The 12094-nt window shown below is 40.5% G+C and overlaps 1 protein-coding gene across 4 annotated transcripts in view; it reads left to right on the top strand.

The window, feature by feature from the left end:
- SEC24A (SEC24 homolog A, COPII coat complex component) overlaps positions 1-12094 on the top strand; it is a 69377-nt gene that overhangs the window by 13612 nt on the left and 43671 nt on the right. For all 4 annotated transcript variants that reach the window (XM_027605157.2, XM_027605158.2, XM_027605159.2 and 1 more), the window contains exon 2: positions 11005-11496. In XM_027605157.2, the coding sequence (XP_027460958.2) occupies positions 11005-11496 (492 nt within the window). The remainder of the gene's footprint in view (positions 1-11004; positions 11497-12094) is intronic.

The raw sequence follows: 12094 nt of genomic DNA on the forward strand, positions 1-12094 counted from the left end.
CCTTAAATTCCATTTGCTACCTTAAATACTTTTTTGCTATGAAACCTAATGTATTTACATGTCTTAGGGATTAGGATATGGACATATTTGGGGGGTCTTTTTTCTCCCTACCATACACATTAATGCTGTAATTTAGGTACTTTTACTATACCTGTTTTATAGATGAGGAAACTAGGTTAAATATCTTGCTCAAGGACAGTTCCTAAAAGTCAAGGCCAGAATTTGATTTCGAATAGTTGTTCTAGTCTGTGCTCTTAGTTACTATTATGTAATGCTTGTTTCCATATACACTTCCTGTGGAGTGACCTTGTACTATCAGGAAGGTGATTGTATAGGAGTTACAACATTTCTTTCGATAGTTTTCATATCTCAGATTGAATATACACTCTGGAATAGTAGACTATATAGAGAATGACTAGGGATTGACTGAATTATGTTGACTTTGGTGCTATTTGGGACAAGTTGCTTAGCTGCTCTAGGCCTGAAGTTTTTTAGGGTACCAGAATCTTGAGAGTCCTTTGGAATATGCACATTCAGAAATTCATCTATTAGTGTTTGATAAATCATGCATACATAAGCAAAGTATTCTTACTTTCCCAGAACATATCTCTCTGATTTGATATTTTGGAGATCAGCCAGAGATAATTTGAGTTCCTTATTTATGCTTTTCTCTCCTCCCTTACCCCATGAGTTGTTCAAGAAGCATTCAAGATGGCTATATAAATGGGTTATATGAACATCGAGGGGATAACATTTAGAAAAAGTGAAACCTTTTGAAACCTGTGTATGTTGTCAGATAGTCACCCTGTTTAGCTGCTTTCCATGTATATTTAGCATTCCCAGTGGTGACTTCTCATTGGTGGTGCCATTGAATAGTGTGGACTTTCTCCTCTGGCCAGTTTTTGTTGTTGTTTTTTTTTTTTTTACTTATCTTAAAATAATTCTACGTCTAAAGGTCACAATTTGAATACTTTAAATACTTTTCCATTGGATTACCCTGGCATATAAACATTTATAAATGGATTGCTTTTTTCGGTGTCTTTAGATAGGGATCAGTTAAAAAAAAAAAAAAACCCTAAATGAAAATAGAAAGGTCCAGAAATTAACCCAAAATGTTCTCAGTGGAGACAGTGCACTTGGTAAGAGCCAGAACTGAATGGATTTATTTAACTGTTCTTCTGGTCCCAGTATTTTTGTTTTATTTTCTTGTTTTGAAAAGATATGTATGATTGTGGCAGTTTCTTATTTTTTGACCTGTAATGCCCTAATTTTTAAATTTGGCAGTTAAGTAAGAAGGAACCAAATCAAATATTTGAGCCAGAATGGTGTCAGACTCTGTGGGGGAGACAAATTTTGTTTTGTGCCCAAAGAAGTTAAGATGATATTTTGGTGTCCTGTGGGATGAAATACTATATATGCTTAAATATAAAGTGACCCCCCCAAGTCATTTCTCCATTTCCCAGTGAAAAGATTTTCCCTTCTCCATTTCTTTCCAGCTACTTGAAAGTATGAAATTTTAGAGATGTGTAGTATGTAGTGTTCTATTTTACTAACATGTGGATCTTTAAACTTTGTATTTAAAAGATATATGTGAGGAAAAATTAAATACTATATATTAGAAACATTAATTTTCTACTTTTGTACTTATGAAATCATTTTATTTAAACTCTTTAATGGGGGCGCCTGGGTGGCTCAGTCACTTAAGCAGCTGCCTTCGGCTCAGGTCATGATCCCAGGGTGCTGGGATCGAGCCCCATGTCAGGCTCCTTCCTCAGCAGGGAGCCTCCTTCTCCCTCTCACTCTGCCTGACGCTCTGCCTACTTGTGTTTGTTCTCTATCTCTGTCAAATAAATAAAATATAAAAATAAAAAAAATAAACTCTTTAATATACTTTTTTATTTTATTTTATTTTTTAAAAAGATTTTCTTTATTTATTTGACATAGAGGGACTACAGCGAGAGAGGGAACACAAGCAGGGGGAGTGGGAGAGGGAGAAGCAGGCTCCCCACCGAGCAGGGAGCCTGATGCGGGGCTCAATCCCAGGACCCCGGGATCATGACCTGAGCCGAAGGCAGACGCTTAACAACTGAGCCACCCAGGCACCCCAATTTTATTTTATTTTTAAATTTATTTATTTGAGAGAGAGAGACACAGCGAGAGAGGGAACACAAGCAGGGGGAGTGGGTGAGGGAGAAGCAGGCTTTCCGCTGAGCAGGGAGCCCAATGTGGGGCTCGATCCCAGGACCCTGGGATCATGACCTGAGCTGAAGGCAGACACTTAACGACTGAGCCACCCAGGCGCCCCTGTACTTTTTTATTTTAAATGTTTATTGTGAAACACATAAAATTTATATAAAACACATGTACAGCTTATTTATTTTTAAAGTAATCTCTACACCCAATGTGGGGCTCATACTCACGACCCCGAGATCCAGGAGTCACATGTTCTACTGACTAAGCCAGCCGGGTGCCCTGCATATGTACAGTTTAAAGAGAAATAATAAAATGAACTCCTGTGTGCTCACCACTAGTTTAACAGAGTGTAACCGGTACCTTTGAAACCATTATGTCTCTTGTCATATCTCCTTTCTCTCAACCAGAGGTAACTATTACATGAATTGTATAAATTATTTCCTATTTTTAAAAACAGATTTTTGGGTATAATTAATCTATCATACAATTTACCCATTTAAAGTTTACAATTGAGTATTGTTTAGTATATTCACAAAGTTGTGCCACCATTGCCACAGTTAGTTTTAGAACATTTTTATCACCCCTAGAAGAAATCCCAACCCCATTAGCAGTGAGTCCCTGTCCCCCATCCCTGTATCCACTAGCAGTAAACAGCTACTTACCTACCTTGTATCTTTATAGATTTGCCTACTTTGGACATTTCTTATTGGTGGAATCATATAGTATATGGTCTTTTTGACTGCTTTCTCTTTTTATTTATTTTTAAATTTTATTTAAATTTTATTTTTAATTAATTTTTTTGCCTTGCTCTTAGCATAATATTTTAAAGGTTCATCTATGATGTAGCATGCATCAGTACTTTATTGCCAAAAATACTTCATGAATACATCACGTTATTTATTCATTCGTTGATAGACATCTGGAATGTGTCTACCTTTTTTTTTCTTGTTTAAAGCCATTTTTAAAAACAGGTTTATTGAGGGATGCCTGGGTGACTCAGTCAGTGAAGTGTCTGCCTTTGGTTCAGATCATGATCCCAGGGTCCTGGGATCGAGTCACCACATCTGGCTCCTTGCTCAGCAGGGAGCCTGCTTCTCTGCCTGCCACTCCCCCTGCTTGTGCTTACTCTCTCTTGCTCACTCTCTCTGACAAATAAAGATCATTTAAAAAAACAGGATTATTAAGATATAATTCACACACTCTACAATTCACCCATTTTAAAGTATACAAGTCAGTAGTTTTCAGTATATTCATCATCACACCCTATTTGACTTGATTTGATTTATTTTTAAGTAAGCTCCCCGCCTGGTGCCTATTGTGGAGTCCAACGGCAGGTTTGAACTCAAAACCCTCAGATCAAGACCTGAGCTGAGATCAAGAGTTCGACACCTGGGGGCGCCTGGTGGCTTAGTTGGTTAGTTGGTTAAGCCGCTGCCTTCAGCTCAGGTCATGATCTCAGGGTCCTGGGATCTAGCCCTGCATGGGGCTCCTTGCTCAGCTGGAGCCTTCTTCTCCCTCTCCCTCTGCTTGTCACTCCCCCTGCTTGTTGTCTCTCGGTATGTCAAATAAGTAAAAAAGAATGGGATGCCTAACCGCCTGAACCACCCAGGAGCCCCCACAATCGATTTTAAAACATTTTCATCCCCCCCCAACCCTGAACCCATTAGCAGTCACTCTCCATTTGTCCCTGTGAGGAGGAGGTAGAAATTTTTCTCTCTCTGGACTAAGAATTAAATTTACGTGAGACAGATTAATAGAAAAAAGCAAAGTTTAATTACGTATGCAGGGAGGCCCAATAATGAAATTGAGACTTAAAGAAATGACCAAGGCAGGTACTTTTTTTTTTTTAGATTTTATTTATTTGAGAGAGAGACAGAGAGAGAGGGTACACAAGCAGAGGGAGTGGGAGAGGGAGAAGCAGGCTTCCTGCCGAGCAGGGAGCCCAATGCGGGGCTTGATCCCAGGACCCTGGGATCATGACCTGAGCTGAAGGCAGACGCTTAACGACTGAGCCACCCAGGTGCCCCAAGGCAGGTACTTTTATACTTTTTAGACAGACAGTAAATCTGTGAGAAATTGACCAGACAAAACTTAACTTTGAGAGCTTCAATTAGCAAGGAATTCTAAATGGAATTTGGGCTGGGGAAGTAAATTAATAAAAAATAACAAGGTTTGTTTATAAAGGCTTCTTGGCTCTAAATTCCCTTTCTCTGGTGATAGGATGTCTTTTGACCCCCTGGTACAGGGAGGGTACCTTTCACATGGGAGATTTATTTTCTGCTTTCAGGGGGACAGAAGAGGTCCTGAGTGTCCTTGTGCAGGCTGTTTTTTAAGTAGCTTTAATTTGAAATCATCAGCATGGTATTTGCCCCTACACTAGGCAACCACTAATCTACTTTCTATCTCCATAGATATGCCTGTATTGGACATTTCATATAAATGGAATCATACACTATGTGTTCTTTTGTGATGGATTCTTTAACGTATTATCTTCAAGGTTCATCCATGTAGCATATATCAGTTATTTCATTTCTTTTATGACCAAATAATATTCCATTGTGTGGATACATGCCATTTTGTTTATCCATTAATGAGTTGATAGACATTTGGGTTGTTTCCACTTTTTGGCTATCATGAATCATGCTGTGAATTTTCATGTGCAAGTTTCTGTACAGACATGTGTTTTCAGTTTTCTTGTGTATAAACTTCGGAGTGGAATTGATGGATTATAAGGTATCTCTATTTAATTTCTTTTTTTTTTTTTAAGATTTATGTATTTACCTTAGTGCACTTGAGGTGGGTGGAGGGGCAGAGGGTGAGGGAGAGAGAAACCCAAGCCGACCATGGTGAGCGTGGAGCGAGACGCAGGACTCCGTCTCACCATCCTGAGATCATGACCTGAGCAGAAGCCAAGAGTTGGATGCTCAAGCCACTGTGCCACCCAGGCACCCCATCAATGTTTAATATTTTGAGAAACGGTTAAGCTTTTTCAAAGTGACTGCAGCATTTTACATCCCCACTAGCAATGTATTAGAGTTTCCAATTTCTCCACACCTTTGTCAACCCTTGTTGTTGTCAGTCTTTGATTAGATACAGTCATTCTAGTAGGTTTGAAATTATGGTTTTTCACATTCACCTTGGACATCAGTGTTGTTAACATTATTACAACAGCTTTCCAGAAAAACAAGTAAATTTTACTTGTTTTGTTTTTAAGTTCTTTGATATACCACACTTTGAGTCTGGGTAAGATGCTGTCATTGGAAATTTTACCCTAAGCCACTAAGTTCTTACTAGCCTTTCTCATTTATTGAGGAGGTGCGTGCTTTTTGTAATCTCCACAATATAACTAACTACTTAGTGTTGCTTTAAACATTTTATTTTGGAACAGTAAATTCATAGACAAGGTTACAATAAACTTTTTTTCCTGAACTGTTTGGGAGTAAGTTGCTGGCCTGATGTCCCATCACTTCCAGATATTTTAGTAAAATATTTCCTACATATAATAAAGTTTTCCTAAATAACCATAACAGAACTATCACAATTAGGAAATTAACATTAATACATTGTTATTAATCCTCAGACCCCATTCAAGTTTCACCAGTTGTCCCAGTAAAACGCTTTCTAGCAAAAGAATCCATCCAGAATCACATTTAGCATTTAATTGTTGTGCCTCATTAGTGCTCTTCAGTTTGGAACAGTTCCTCAGTCTTTCATTGACTTTTCATGACCCAGATGCTTTCGAAAATTACAAACCAGTTATTTTGTAGAATGTCACTCAGTTTAGGTTTGTCTGCTATTTCATCATGATTAGATTCAGATTATGCACTGTAGCAGGAGTATTAAAGTAGAGATGATGTAGGGCGCCTGGGTGGCTCAGATGGTTAAGCGTCTGCCTTCGGCTCAGGTCATGATCCCAGGGTCCTGGGATCGAGTCCCGCGTCGGGCTCCCTGCTCCTTGGGAGCCTGCTTCTCTCTCTCTCTCCCTCTCTCTCTCTCATGAATAAATAAATAAAATCTTTAAAAAAAAAAAAGTAGAGATGATGTATTCTCATTGCATCCTATCATGTGGTACACGATTTCATTTTTTCTCATTATTGATGTTCACTTTGATCACTTGATTAAGGTGGTGTCTGTCAAGCTTCTCCATAGTGAAGGTGCTCTTCTTCATTTGGTAATTAGTTAAGTATTATGTGGAGATTTACTTTGAGACTATTTAGAGGCATTTGGGTGGCTCAGTCAGTTAAGCATCTGACTTTTTTTTTTTAAATTTTATTTATTTATTTGAGAAAGAGAGCACAAGTGGGGTAGATGTAGGGAGAGGGACAAGCAGACTTCTCCCTGACCAGGGAGTCCGATGTGGGGCTCGATCCCAGGACCCTGGGATCATGACCTGAGCTGAAGGTAGACATTTAACCAACTCAGCCACCCAGGCGTCCCAGGCGTCCGACTCTTGATCTTAGCTCAGGTCTTTTTTTAATTTTTAATTTTTATTTTATTATTTTATTTTTTTAAAGACTTTATTTATTTGACAGAGACACAGTGAGAGAGGGAACACAAGCAGGGGGAGTGGGAGAAGGAGAAGCAGGCTTCCCGCCGAGCAGGGAGCCCGATGTGGGGCTTGATCCCAGGATCCTGGGATCATGACCCGAGCTGAAGGCAGATGCTTAACAACTGAGCCACCCAGGCGCCCCTATTTATTTGTTCATCGGAGAGAGAGAGAGAGAGCACAGCAGGGGGAGCAGCAGGCAGAGGGAGAAGCAGGCTCCACACCGAGCAAGGAGCCTGATGTGGGAGTCGATTCCAGGATCCTGGGATCGTGACCTGATCCTAAGGCAGACACCTAACTAGCTGAGCCACCCAGGCATCTCTCAGCTCAGGTCTTGATCTCAGGGTTGTGAATATGAGCCCTGTGTTGGTCTCCACGCTGGGCATGGAGCCTACTTTCAAAAAAAAAAAAAATCACTGATAGAGATTATATAAATATTTCATTCCTTGTTAGACTTTTAATTTATTCATTTATTTATATTGGTATGGACTGGATTTTTTTTAATATTTTATTTATTTATTTGAGAGAGAGCATGAGAGGGAAGAGAGTCAGAGGGAGAAGCAGACTCCCTGCTGAGCAGGGAGCCCGATGTGGGACTTGATCCCAGGACTCCAGGATCATGACCTGAGCCTAAGGCAGTCGCTTAACCAACTGAGCCACCCAGGCACCCTGGTATGGACTGTTTATTCAGTGAATTATAATCCACTATTATTACTATTTATTTTGCGTTTATGTTATCTCAGATTTGGCTTTTGGGAGCCCTTTAAGCTGTCTTCTCTGTTTTCTCGTATTATCGTCCCTGGGCACTTCTTTGACTTCTGGCACAATAGGATATTGCAGGCTCATCTTGTACTTTCTAAGCTCAGAGATCATCCATGATTCCTTTTAGTGGAGAGAAAAATATTTAGAAACCAAGATATTGTACTAGATGTGATCGGAGCTATTGGAATGTCTCTGCTACTTGTCTCAGCAGACAGAATTAGGGAAACTATCTATCTATATATATTGAAATCCATGAATTTCAGTTGTAACTTCCAATGCAGACCCACCATCACTAGGTTCATTCTAGTTTTCCCCTTTCCATGTCTGTGACTCCCTTCTCAGAGAGTGAGAGATCTTGCTTCTCACTCATCCTGTATGTATTTATTTGATCGGTTCTCCTGTGTGTAACCATTCTTCCATTGCTGGTGCTGCCTTCTCATTCTATCCCAGCTTCCCTCTGGTGTGGATGCTTTATACCTCCTCCCCACCTCCATGTCTTTAGGGCTAAATTTTTCAGGAAAGGGACTACTTTGCTTTTTAGCTTATTTATTTAGCTTTTATTTATTAATTTATTTAGAGTGCGAGCAAGGGGAGGGGCAGAAGGAGAGAGAGAGAATCTTAAGCAGGCCCTGAGTGTAGAGCCCGCTCATTCTCATGACCCTGAAGTCATGGGTCCCTTGACCTCAGGGTCATGGCGAGAGAGGAAACACAAGCAGGGGGAGTGGGAGAGGGAAAAGCAGGCTCCCTGCTGATGCAGGACTCATCCCAGGACCCTGAGATCAAGACCTGAGCTGAAGGCAGACGCTTAACAACTGAGCCACCTAGGCATCCCACGTAGTGTCATTTTAACACTAGAAAGAAAAATAAAGTAGGGTCAGAGGTGAAGAGAATGAAAGAGGTGGTATTTGAATTACAGTGTTCAGGTAGTGCTTCTTTGAGATTATTCGAAGAGAGACCTGAGTAAAGACATTGAATGAGAATATCTGGGGGAAGAGCATTCTTGGCAGAATAAAAGTGTAGAACCCTATGGTAGGAGCATATTTAAGCTTGTGGAAGAAACATTCAGGTGGGTGGGACTGGAGCTGAGCAGAGAGGAAAAGGAGTAGGAAATTGAATAGCTTGTTTATGAAGGTCTTTGGCCATTAAATGGAATAACTGATGTCAGTTGACAGTGACTTTACCATACGCATTTATTAAACTCAAGGGTCTTCATTATACATAAATATTTAAAGAGGGGCTGGGGCGCCTGGGTGGCTTAGTCAGTTAAGCATCCAACTCTTTGATTTCTGCTCAGGTCATGATCTCAGGGTCATGAGATCGGGCTCAAGTACGGCTCCAAGCTCAGCATGGAATCTGTCCTTCTCTGTCAGCTCTTCCTTGTTCTCCCTCTCTCTTTCTCTCTCTCTCTCTCTCTCTCAGGTAAATAAATAAATAAAATCTAAAAAAAAAAAATAGGGACCCTGGGTGGCTCAGTTGGTTGGGCGACTGCCTTCGGCTCAGGTCATGATCCTGGAGTCCTGGGATCGAGTCCCACATCGGGCTCCCTGCTCAGCGGGGAGTCTGCTTCCCCTCTGACCCTCTCCCCTCTCATGTGCTCTCTCTCCATTCTCTCTCAAATAAATAAAATCTTAAAAAAAAAAAAGTAGGGCGCCTGGGTGGCTCAGTTGGTTAAGCGACTGCCTTTGGCTCAGGTCATGATCCTGGAGTCCTGGGATCAAGTCCCGCATTGGGTTCCCTGCTCAGCAGGGAGTCTGCTTCTCCCTCTGACCCTCTTCCCTCTCGTGCTCTCTGTCTCTCATTCTCTCTCTCTCTCAAATAAATAAATAAAATCTTTAAAAAAAAATAGTTGCACACTCTACCAACTGAGCCACCCAGGTGCCCCTGAGTGTTATCTTTTTTTTAAGATTTTATTTATTTCTTTGACAGAGAGCGAGAGAGGGAACACAAGCGGGGGAGTGAGAGAGGTAGAAGCAGGCTTCCTGTGGAGCAGGGAGCCCGATGCAGGGCTCCATCCCAGGACCCTGGGATCATGACCTGAGCCGAAGGCAGATGCTTCAACTGAGCCACCCAGGCGCCCCCGGAGTGCTATCTTTTTAAAAAATATTTATTTTGGGTCGTCTGCCTGGCTCAGTCTGTTAAGCATTTGCCTTTGGCTCAGGTCATGATCTCAAGGTCCTGGGTCCTGGCTTGAGCCCCACATGGGGCTCCCTGCTAAGTAGCGAGTCTGCTTCTCCTTCTCCCTCTACCCCTCTCCGCCTGCTTGTGCTTGCGCTTGCTCTCTCTCAAATAAAATCTTTAAAAAAAGTATCTATTTCCTTTTATTGTCTAATTTTAGCAACAGAAATAATAGTATATTCCTGAGTAGAAGTGGTAGTTCTAGGGATTTTTTTTTTAATAACAGCTTTAAAATGTACAATTCAGTGATTTTTAGTGTATTCACAGAGTTTTGCAACCATCACTACTATCAATTTTATAATATTTTTATAATCCCCAAAAGAAACCCTATTCCCATTGGCAGTTACTCCCCATTCCCTCCTCGTCCCAGCCCCTGCAACCACAGATCTACCTCTGTGTTTGTAGATTTTGCTGTTCTGGATGTTTCATATAAATGAATCATACAGTGTATGCTCTTTTGTGACCAGCATCTTTCACTCAGCATAATGTTTTCAAGGTTTATCTATGTTGTGAAATGTCGTCAATATTTCATTCCTTTTTATGACCAAATAATATCCCATTGTATAGATATACCCTTTTGTTTATCTCTGTTCATCAGTTGATGGACATTTCAGTTGTTTGTAATTTTTGGCAATTACGAATAATGATATTATGAACATTTGTGCACGACTTTTTATGCAGGGTAAGAGTGGAATTACTGAATTTTATGATAACTATGTTTAATACTTTGAGGAACTGCCAAACTGTTTTCCACTGTAGTTGCACCATTTTACACTTTTATTAGCAATGTGTGAGGGTTCCAGTTTCTCCACATTCTTTTTTTTTTTTTTTAAAGATTTTACCTATTTATTAGAGAGAGAGCCCAAGTGGGGGGCGGGAGGGGCAGAGGGAGAGGGAGAAGCAGACTCCCGACTGAGCCGGGAGCCCGACATGGGGCTCTATCCCGGGACCCCAAGATCATGACCTGAGCTGAAGGCAGATGCCCAACCGACTGAGCCACCCAGTTGCCCCATCCACATTCTTGTTAACACTAAAATGTTTATTGACTTTTACATTTTAGTCATCCTACTTGGTGTGAGTGCCACCTCACTGTGGTTTTGATTTGTATTTCTCTAATGACTAATAATGTTGAGTGTTTTTGCATGTGCTTATTGGCCATTTGTATATCTCTTTGGAAATATATTTGAATGAATCTTTTGTTCATTTTTAAATTGGGCCATTTGTCTTTTTATTGTTTAATTGTAAGAGTACCATATGTTTTACTGTATTTCTTAAAGTATTTTTATTACTTTGGTTGGAAGACTAATTTTTCCTCCTCTTATTGGAAGGTCCTGTCCAAAATGCACTGATGTCTTCACAAGTGTCAGTGAACGAAGGATATAATTCTCAGCTTCCAGGATCCTACCCTCATCTAATACCAGCAAAGACATTGAATCCAGTCTCTGGACAGTCTAACTATGGTGGTTCTCAGAATGTTTCTCCGTTAAGTATTTATCAGGGACCTGGGCAGACTCTTTATAGACCACCTGTGGCTTCTAATCCAGTGACACCTTCACTTCACAGTGGTCCTGTTCCCCGAATGCCACTACCTACTTCTCAGAACCCAGCTGCTACACCAATGCCTTCTGGTAGCTTTCTTCCTGGAGCCATTGTACAACCACCTTTGAATTGGCAGTATAACTATCCATCCACAGGATCACAGACAAACCATTGTCCTCGTGCATCATCCCAACCAGCTGTATCTGGGAATACAAATTTGACAAGTCATCAATATGTTTCTTCTGGAGATCCTTCACTTCAAAACAACTTCATAAAATCAGGTAGAGTTCATAATAGGAGTGCTTGCTATGTAGAAATGGGAAAATTTTGCCTGTTTAGATGTTGTAATTAATATTTCAAGACTTAAAACCAAATGGAGGACTATTGGTTTTCTAAATCATTGTTAATCTTTAAATAAATTACTTCTCTAACCTTGAGTTAACTTAAAATCATGGGTTTGCTTCTTACCTTTGAAGGTATCCTCTGTGTTTCTTTGAGTCACCCATGATATTTCAGGGAATTAGGTATGCATGCAGAACCACTTCCTTAAGGACTTGCCATTACTTTTATTAACTGGGTTCCATCTTAAGCTCAATCCCTATGGTCTCTTTTTTTGGTCTTGATCTGAGGCTTGGTTATCTTTTTGTTACAGCTTAGACTGTTTTGGTCCCCAGAAACTGTAGGATCCTGGAGGGGCAGGTCAGAGCAGACAATAACTTTTGTAGTGAGGAGTGTTATTAGCAGAACCTCAGTCAGAAAGCAGTGGGCAGAGATTTATATTTATTTTTTCTTGTAAGAGTTTTATAGTTTTAGCTCTCCTATTTAGGTCTTTGATCAATTTGGAATTAATTTTTGTGTATAGTGTGAGGTAGGGGTTAA

Source organism: Zalophus californianus, chromosome 5 (genome assembly GCF_009762305.2).
Source record: "Zalophus californianus isolate mZalCal1 chromosome 5, mZalCal1.pri.v2, whole genome shotgun sequence".
Lineage (NCBI taxonomy): Eukaryota > Metazoa > Chordata > Mammalia > Carnivora > Otariidae > Zalophus > Zalophus californianus.